At 31.7% G+C, this 10791-nt stretch overlaps 1 protein-coding gene across 1 annotated transcript; it reads right to left on the bottom strand.

Annotated features, from left to right (window-relative positions):
* Nucleotides 1–9210: 9210 nt before the first annotated feature.
* Nucleotides 9211–10372, bottom strand: LOC137819391 (uncharacterized). Its single transcript, XM_068623226.1, has 2 exons — nucleotides 10083–10372; nucleotides 9211–9929 (listed from the first exon to the last, which is right to left on the bottom strand). The coding sequence occupies exons 1-2, from the start codon at nucleotides 10140–10142 to the stop codon at nucleotides 9315–9317; spliced, it is 675 nt and encodes a 224-aa protein (XP_068479327.1). The 5' UTR covers nucleotides 10143–10372; the 3' UTR covers nucleotides 9211–9314.
* Between the last annotated feature and the right edge of the window lie 419 nt (nucleotides 10373–10791).

Here is a 10791-nt window from a genome sequence, read left to right on the forward strand (position 1 = left end):
AACACTCTCTAAAATTATAAAAAATATTCGTCCCCATAATCTGAGTTCCAATAGTGTATAAATTACAAAGGTCTTTTCTTGTTTGTAAGAAAATAAGACAATACTACAATCCTTATATTTCAAGAATGATCATTGTCCCAGTGGTTAGGTTGATACTTTGTACTTGGTCCTGAGTTCAAATCCTAACTCCAAATAAAATAATAATATTTCAATCTTGTTGTGCGTGGCCCTTGGGCTTGGATGTCCGCATCATTCCCTCCCTCTTCATCACCTGGCAATAAAACAGAAATGTTAGGCATAGTTAACAAATATATTGGAGTTAAAGGATTTAATCCATACAAAATTTCAAATGGATCACAATTCAATGTGCTGTCAACAACCATATTGTAAGCAAACTCAACATGATGTAAACATAATTCTTGGATAGCCATCACTTTTCATAATCTACATAAACTCCTTTGGTACTTACCACAAAACACAAGAACGCAATTTGTTCAGTACAAAATTTGCATTTATCAAGATTAGCATACAACTTTTCTTTTCTAAGAACATTCAAAACAGCACACAAATGTTCCTCATGTAATTCCAAACTAGTGCTATAGATCAAGATGTCATCAAAATACACCACATCAAATTTGCCCAAAAATTCTCTCAAAACATGGTTCATTAATCTCATAAAAGTGCTTGAGGCATTTGTTAGCCCAAATAGCAACACACGCCAGTCATACAATCCATATTTTGATGTAAAGACAGTTTTCCATTCATTCTCATTCCTAATCCTAATTTGATGGCAACCACTTCTTAAGTCAATTTTTGAAAATATACAACCACCATACAATTCATCCATTAAATCATCTAACCTGGGAATATGGTGTTTATACGTAATGGTAATGTTATTGAGTGCTCTGCAATCTGTGCACATCTTCCAATAACCATCATTTTTAGGCACCAAAATTACTGGAACAACACATGGGCTCATGGTCTCTTGTACCCATCCTTTGTTCATCAATTCTTCAACTTGAGTTTGGATTTCCTGCAAAACAGAATCAACACTAGGAAGAAAATTAATTTGGTTAGAATGGTCAGCAACCAAAGTGTTGTCTTTGCAATAAGGTAAATAAAGAGGTTTGCTAGAAAGTAGCAACTTCTTCACTTCATTCACTTTCAATAATCCACTCATTTTTCTCTCATGTGTTTCTCTCTTTGTAAGTGTTTCACTCTTGCTCTGTTTAGGTGTTTCACTCATCTCTCTTTTCTCTTGGACTCTCTTTTCTCTCAATTTGATTTTATCCTCACACACCTCTCTAGGAGATAAGGGTTTGAGAATGATCTTCTTATTATTCTGCATGAAAGAGATTTTATTGGTGAAACCATCATGAATAGCCTTGGTGTCAAACTGTCACGGCCTCCCTAACAAAATGTGAGTTGTCTCCATTGGAACCACATCACACAAGACATTGTCATTATATTGTCCTATGGATAGGTTCACCTCCACTTGTTTACTCACTGTCATCTCTCCATCTTCACTAAGCCATTGAAGCTTGTATGGCCTTGGGTGCGGTTTTGTCTCCAAATTCAATTTGGTAACTAGTCGTGAGCTAGCTACATTGGTGCAACTTCCTCCATCAACTATGAGTGAACATATTTTCCCTTGAATGGAACATCTAGTATGGAAAATATTTTCCCTTTGGGTTTGGTCCAAAGCTTGCATTTTGCTTCCCATAAGCCTTCGAATCATCAACAAATCATCCTCCAATGTATCCAACTCCACCTCTACCTCTTCCTTCTCTTCTTCACTTGAAGGTTCACTGGCTATTTGTGTCTTTGCTAAACTGATCATATTCTTTTTTGTTGGACATTCTGAAGCATAATGACCTCTTCCCAAGCATTTGAAACATTTTACCTCACTTGTTTTCCTTTTAGGTGGTGAGTTACTATATCTATGAGGTGACTTCCCACTTGAAGATGTGACTGAACTTGAGGGAACTCCTTTATCCTTCATCGCCTTATCCTTCCAATTGAAATTTTTATTATTGTTAGAACTCCTCATGATTCCCTTCCTCTTGAGTTGTTGTTCTACTTGGTTAGCCTTGTGCAACAACTCTTTCATGTCAATATACTCTTGCAGCTTCACAACATCCCTAATATCACAATTCAATCCATTCAAAAATCTTGCCATGATTGCTTCATTTTCTTCATTCTTTCCAACTCTAAGCATGGTCACCTCCATCTCTTTAAAGTACTCTTCCACACTTTTATTTCCTTGAGTCATTCTCTGGAGTTTGAGTTGCAACTCCCTATTGTAGCTTGCTGGAATATATCTCTTCCTCATAATCCTTTTCATTTCTGTCCAAGATTCTACCATGGGTTCTTCATATCTAGTTCTGTCCCTTTGGTATTTATTCCACCAAGTTAAAGCATAAGCTGAAAATTCAGCTGCTGCCAACTTCATCTTCTGCTCCTCATTGTACTCATTGCAAGCAAACACATGCTCCACTTTAACTTCCCACTCCAAGTAAGCATCAGGATCACTTTTCCCATTGAATGTGGGAATATTTAATTTTATTCCATCAATTCTCAGTGTTCTTTGTTCTCCATCATTTTCTCTTCTCCTCCTCCTATCTCCTCCTCTATTTTCTGGATTTACTTGTTGTGCTTGCTCCATTTGATCCAACCTCTCATGGAGTCCATCACTTTGTTGTTTCATTATCCTTTCCAAGTGTTGTGTTAAGGCTTGCATCTGTAGTTGAGACAGTCCACTATCTGACGGTTCCCCTGCCATGCTCAAGTAAACAGATTACATATAACAATAAGTTTGGGCCTCACACCACTTTCTCACGTGTTTACACTCAACACTCGTGTTTCACACAATAAGGCTTTTTTTCTAATGATCACACTGCCTTTTACCACTCTTTCTCTACTTAAGGTTCTTACTTGAATCAAGCAATCAATGCAGAATCACTTTCAAAAGTAGCAATCAGAATCAATTAAAAATAATAGTAAAGAACAAAATAGTGAAGAACAATTTCACTATCAAAAAACAAGCAAGACAATTAAAAAAAAAAACAGCAAGCAAAAACAATATATAGAGAAAATAAAATATGTAGACAGGACACTTTTAGACCTTTTAACAAACACCAAGTATGCACTGAATAAGAACTATTTTTGTTTTTCTGTTTTCCTCTTGTTTTTTTTTTTTGTATTTCTGTTTTCTTCTTCTTCTTCCTTTTTTTTTTCTCTTCTTTTCTTTTTTTCTATTTCTTCTTTTTTTTCTTTCTGTTTCTGCTTTTTTTAAAAAAAATAACAAAATAAAAAAAATGAACAGTACCGTGAACAGTGACGTGAACAATACCGTGAACAGTGTCGTGAACAGTAATGAGGGGAAAAAAAATTTTCAAGATGCACAATTATATTATGACTCAAACTTTTGCTCTGAATGCCAACTGATATGAATCCAAATAGACATGACAATAAAATTGGGAATTTAGGGTTACGGAACGGAATAAATTAAATTCAAAACAGTAACAATAAAAACCTGGATAAAGGAAGGCGCCACAAACAAAGTTTGATAAGCCTAAGGATGATCGCCACAAGAATTAGTGGATTCTTGATAAGATCGCAAGATACAGGGAAAAACCCTAGCAGAGAAACACTCTCTAAAATTATAAAAAATATTCGTCCCCCTAATCTGAGTTCCAATAGTGTATAAATTACAAAGGTCTTTTTTTGTTTGTAAGAAAATAAGACAATACTACAATCCTTATATTTCAAGAATTATCATTGTCCCAGTGGTGGTTAGGTTGATACTCTGTACTTGGTCCTGAGTTCAAATTCTACACTTAGGGATTGGGAGTAATCTGTTTGAACTCTTATGTATTGAGGTGATATTTAAATATGATATAATATTTTGTTCTTGATTGATTATTGAAATTTTTGTTTTGTTTCTAACTTTTGATCTAGAATCTTAAATCTGACTAAAAGGTATTTTCAGGGTTCTGACCTAAATAACAATATTTAACGAATTTGAGTAATAGAAATAAACTTGAAATGTTAATTCCTATTAACGTCTGAGTGTGATTCTAAGTTGTTTTTTATAAATATGCGAGAAATTTATATTTAGGAAACATTCTTAAGAATTTTATATGCGAGAAATTGATATAAATGAATTTTCTACAGGCATCAATTTGAATCAAAGAACTTAATATTAACATGCTAATCAAAATACATGAGAGTGATAAAGATGAAACTTAATCCCTATTTTTCCAATTGAAGAAATTACTCTTTGATTTGTTTTCTTGTTAATTTTTGTCATTATAACAATTTTCAAACCAACTTTTTATTGTTCTGTTTTATATTTAGCGAATATTGTACTTGATAATTCAATTATTTTTTGTGGGATCGAGATTCGTTCTTAGGGACAAATTATTACTTTTGACAACACAGTTGTCATAAAAAGTAATCAACCTCAATATAATTTTCAACCACCAAATCAATTTGTACATGTACTTTGACCAACAATATCCGATACATCAGATGTATATTTAGAAAATGAAGAGGAAGAAAATGAGGAAACTGAGTTGCAAACACATCAACAAAGGCCTGCAGCCTACAAAAGAGCATGGCTTGTTGATATCATTCGTAAGCCACTATATATCAAGTTCAAAAATGAAATTTGTACAAAGCCACTATTAATTTTTTAAAAGCATACAATATTATATAGTTATATATGCAATATTATCTTTTTGGTTTAGTCATATATCCCTTAAGACAAATGTTTTTAATATTTCACATATGATGAAGGAAAGAGAAACACAAAACAACTAAGAACCAATGATGTTTGGCCTCTACCTCTAAATGAAAGGATTGTTGTGCAATGGAATAATGAGGGCCAACCAATTGCAGATGGTGGAACATTATTGAATAAGTTCTTAGGTAGTATTGCAAGAAACTATAATGCATTTCCTATTATTTATTCTAGGTGGAGGAAGGTTCCTAAAGTTTATAAAGAAGATATACTTAAACACACTATTTAGGTAATCATATCCAAAATTATACTATAATTTAATTTATAATTTAAATATACTATAATTATTGTTAATTTTAATTATTGATTGTTTTGAAGGCTAAATTTCATGTTCGTTCTGATGTTCATATAAATTATGTCCTTAAATAACTTAACACAAAATGGAGAGACCACCGACAAGAATCGTGGGAAGAAAGGAATGATGAAACACGTACAAGAGATGAATTGATTGTTATGGCTCCAAAAGGAATAAATAAATATTATTTGGCTTCTTTTGTGAATTATCGTCTAAATTAAAAAACAAAGGTATATTTGAAACATTTTTTAGGCATTTACATTCAGACTTATTGATTTTTATATGTTGATGATTAGGAAAATGCCCTAAAAAATAAAGAGAATTGGACAAAGCAAATCATTGCTCACACAGGTGGATCTAAGAGATGAAATGGTGACATCTTTACATATGTTCATGTCAAATTTATGTTTTAATCTCTCTTACATTGTGTCATGTAATTTTTCTTCCTTTTAATAGGAAAAAGAGTATGGCCACAAGGTTAGTAGAGGAGATGTATGGATAGCTACACATAAACATGCTAATGGAGTATTTGTGAGTGATGAAGCGAGGGAAATTTGTATAAGTTCAATTATAATAAATTATATAATTGTCAACCACACTTAATGTAATTTTAATTAGTTTCTTCTTGTGTTGTTTCTAGGAAAAAATTCAAGCATATGAATTAACCTCATCACCATTCATATCAAATACTGATTCCTTAGCTTATGTTTTCTGAAGCCGAAAACATTGTGGACGTGTTAGGTTTGCGTCCTTGCCCATCTAAAGTGTTTGGCTGCAATGCTCATTCGTATATATAGTGGAACATCTTCAAGTTTGCCTTCCTATACACATTTACAAAATTAGGTTTATAAGTTTTTACTTTTACTTTATCATATATTTTTTACTTGTTTAATTGTGTATCCATATATTTTTTATGCTTAAAATTTATATTTAGAACTTACTTATTTTAATTCTTATTAAATATGTTAATGAAATGAAGTTTGTGTTCTAAACTAGGTTTCTTCATTAACATCTCAAGTTAATGAAATGAAGGCAATAATGACTTTTTTTGGTGCAAAACTATCAAGGAGAATTGCCTCGTGATTTTGCTATGTTTCATGCATTACCGACAATATTTAAATCTTGATTAAATCAATATATATTTTGTATTATAATTGAAATGCTACTAATTATGAATATTTTTTTATATATTAGGCATCTGATCAAGGAAGTGTTCCTAATGATGAAACAAATGATCAAGATTAAGAACCATTCTAGTGTTTTAACATTGCAAGTACTATAGTTTATTTTTAAAATAACTTTTGTTGCCCATTTTGTTACTATGACAAAGAATGATTGGAAGCCATATAATGATAGGTAAAAAAAATTGTTCTCTAGATCTCTAAGGTAGGAATTGATTTCAAATATACTATAGTTTGTTTGACTATTATTATTCTATTTGTTGTCAGAGTTTGTTATGTGTTTTATAACCTCTATATATACATCTATCTTTTGAATTGTGATACATCTAAATTTTGACTCCTTTGTTTAGCAATTGAAATGCTTAATTTTTGTCTACTACAATATTTCCATGATGATGATGCTCCTCAATAATCCAGGACTAGCAAAAAATAGGATCAAACTCAGGGTTTGGTAGAGTTACTAATTCAAATGACATGGAATATCAAATATCAATAGGATAGGAAACATTAATTAAGTTCATGTTACAAAAAAAATATATTAGAAAATCTCAGTTTGATGTATAACAATTCTATTAGAACATACACTTAAACAAATTTTACAAATGACGTAACTAGTTCAAAACAACTTGACTTATTATGCTAAAGAGAAATTGTGATATTTCAAATTTGAAGTCAATTCCATCAACCATTGAATGGTAGAATACTTTGAATGAATCCATGATCATTCTAAAGAAAATAATAAATTATTGGCTTGAATATACATTGTCACAATACATTTGTGTAATGTCGCGATAAAAGGCAACTAAATTCTTTAAAAAAAAAAAATCTATTTGTGAATTTCAATAATGTATTTTAAAATCTAGACAATTCATTTGCTTCACTTGAATTCCTTAGTGTTGTAAAATGTGTTTGTTTGAATAGTGAAATAAAATTCCCTCAATTCACAAACTCCCTATTTGAATAAAGTAATTGATCTCCTTAAAAAACCACGATAATTTTGATATATTATTTAGCTTTATATTTATATATATATATATATATATATATATATATCATGTCATATAATATATGTAGTCTACTAATAACAATACAAAACTGTCAAAAAAAATTGATCTCCAGGGATTATTCAAAATCGTTGGTAATTCATTAACTACGTTGCATCTTCTAGGAAAAAAAACGCGAATAACACACTTAGCGAGAGTTAAAACAAAAAAAAAAACATTAAAAATAACTTCATGATATAAGCGAGTTTTTCTCACTCATCAACAAAATACATATTGAATATTCACTTGAGATAGTGGTATTAATAACATGTTGATCCAAATACCTTAAACATCTTTAAAAATTAACTTTTAGTATTGTCGAAATTGATTTTATATCTAACGAATTAATTTGTTGTTATTTAATTAGATATTTTATCATATTCCAAAGATTATAAATATAATTTTATTTTTTAGGAAATATTTACTCAATATTTTTTTTAATTTATTTAATTATTTAAATATTTTTAAGTTCTTAAATATAATCATTAAGCGTTGAAGAATAACTCACCACTCAACATTTATTATCAAAGTTCAACGAGCATTCAACAAAGAGATCATTCTCTTCAACTCGATATCCACCGAGTTCATCTCGAATAACAATATATATAATAAGGAAAATTTACTTTGTGCGTAAATCTAGACAAAAATAGTATTTTGTAGATTCAGAAAGTAAACTTCTCATAATAATTATGCAGGCTAGCTATCTAAATTCTTAGATATCCTAATATATAAGAAGCAGCATCATCAACATTTCTCACAAAATCACCCACAAGCATTCTTATTGACATATATGACTACTAACTTTAAGACCAATTTCGATATCAATTTTCTAATTGTTTATATAAATAAGTTTTAAATCATTTCATGTACCAAAAAGTTTTAAAATGTAAAATGTTCTGAAATAAGAACCCATGCTTCAATCTTGGTATTTTAAAAATATAACTTTTTTTTAGTTGAACTCGTGTCTTGAAAACGACTTAAATGTATTTTCAAATTTTCTTAAAATTTACACAAATCAGTAAAAATTACTATTTCAACATATGTATGCCCAACACGGTGAGTGGCTGTTAAACTTTTAGTGTTGACTTGCATGCCTCAAACTATCTTAAAAGTAATCAAAATTCTGGCATGATTGGCATTTACCCACCAAAAGCTTCTACCAAATTGACATTATATAACTAATTGACATTGATATGTATTAATTTTTAAAATCTTACAGCTACTCATGGAATAAAAAAAGGTAGAAAGAAGAAGAAAGATTATTTATAATCTCTGGTTGATTGAACTGATATATTGACTTGAACCAAAGTTTCTTGTACCTATTATAACTTCCGAATGATCATCTTAATTTACATATATAAAGTCGCAAGTAGTTCTCAATTGCCATTTTATAGAACAAAAAGTGTGAAAAATATGCCCTTTTCTTTTTATAAACAAAGACTTGGTCAAAGAAAAACATGACTTTGGCTTCAAATTCAATAAAAGCCTATGAATATGACTCTGCAGATAGATCTATGCATCAAATTGCGATAACATAAATGAAAGAACGAACAAAGTCAAGCTTTTGCAAAAAACAAATAATTTTGAAAAACAAAACTGTGCATACACATGCATTAAACTAAGCATATATTATTATCATTTCATAAAAACCATGTCTCTTTCTAATCTTCCTTAGCCATCATCCCAGTAATAAAAACACTAGCTGAATCCGTCATACATACGCCACGATTTTTCAAGAAACCCAGTTAAGAATTTGATCTTCATCATCAGTTTAGAAACTCATTTTAGAATACAAGAATCAGGTTTTGATATCTGAAAAACGTGTTACTTACTATTTATGATACACAACATGTTTAGAAGCACGTTTCGAACAGAAGAAATCTCAGGTTTAGACATCTGAAAATCAAACATGTTAATATTTAAGGAGTCTACATAGTTTATTTAATTATGTTCTTATTATCTCTAAGTTATATATGAACAAAATGGATGGATCACTCTCTGAAGAGGTGTTCTTCTCCTGATTGCTGATCTATGTGTTTGATCCAACGGCAAGGACTCTTTGATGCGGTTGTTTGTGGTGGTGGTGGTGCACCACTTCTACAACCTCCTATGTATGCAATATCCAAACCCTTCCCAACAGGGAGAAACACTGACCTAACCACTCGCACACCCCTTTGGAGCACCACGCTCCATCTGAACCCGCCACGCAAATTTCTCTGCAATGCGTTCTTGCATGCTAAAACTGCTCCTTTAGGACTAACTTCGGCCACCCTTAGAATCCTAGCGAATTCCCTCCTCTTGCAATCCACCACCAGAAAGTCCAGCCCCGCCAGCCGCGACACCGCCGCCTCCGCCTCCCCCGACACCACCTCCGGCGGCGGAGACACCCCCATCTCCTCCAGGGCCTTTATGTACTGCAGCCTTGACTGTTCATCCGGGACTATGCACACGTGCCTTGCACCCGTGTTGCGAGCTGCAACTGCTAAGCCTACGCTTGCGGCTATAGGACCACCGCAGCACCATGATTCCACTATGAACTTTGTGTTAAATCCTGCAGCCATGGCTGACAGCAACTCCGGTACCCCCGATTCCTTGAATTTCTCACACTGCCAAAACAAACAAATCAAAATCAACCCACATATCCTTTTTAAACAAATACGAAATCTTTTCTAAGAAAACTAACATCTTTTATCAAATTTATCAGTTAATTTTCTAAGAAAGCAACATGGTTCTTGAATCTTGATGTAAAGAGTGCTTACTGATTTAACGGTGTCTATGTAAGCTTTTAAGGCTGTTTCTGGGGACCAAACGAGCTTCATGTGTATGTGCGCGTCTTCTTTCTTTGTGCTTCTTTGTCTTGGAGTGTGTTATCTTGATCACTTTCTGGGTCAGGATTTTGATAATGAAGGAAGAATAGAGGTACACTTTGACGTACTTGGTAGTGTTAGGTATGTGTGTTGATAAAATGGTGTGCTGAGAAGATTCATATATATGAAGAAATTCAGACAGACGCATCAGATATGAGAGGGCGTTGACATTTTGCTTCCGCAATTTGAACGTGTAGATTGAGCCCAATGAATAAATAATCTATATATGCATGCATATTCATGAATTTCTTTTAAGTATAATTCTATTTATTTAAATATATTGCAGATTTTTTTTTCTTTTTCTACATATATTATTACCTTCATTGTTATCTGATTTGGAGATGTCATAAAACCTAAATAGCCATCTGCAGCTGACTAATATTTGTTCTTATCCTTATTTTATTCATTTTATCTTTTATTGTAAACCATATAGACCCACATGCTATTAAAAATAAAACGTGTTTTTTTATTAAACTGGCTTAATTTCTTACCGTTTTTCAAATTATCAATATTTTATACCTTTAAATAGTTTTCTTTTACGCGCATTTTAAATATATTTATGCATATTAATTAATTACAAAAATAATATTAATTGCATTTT

This window comes from Phaseolus vulgaris, chromosome 10 (genome assembly GCF_000499845.2).
Source record: "Phaseolus vulgaris cultivar G19833 chromosome 10, P. vulgaris v2.0, whole genome shotgun sequence".
Classification (NCBI taxonomy): Eukaryota; Viridiplantae; Streptophyta; class Magnoliopsida; order Fabales; family Fabaceae; genus Phaseolus; species Phaseolus vulgaris.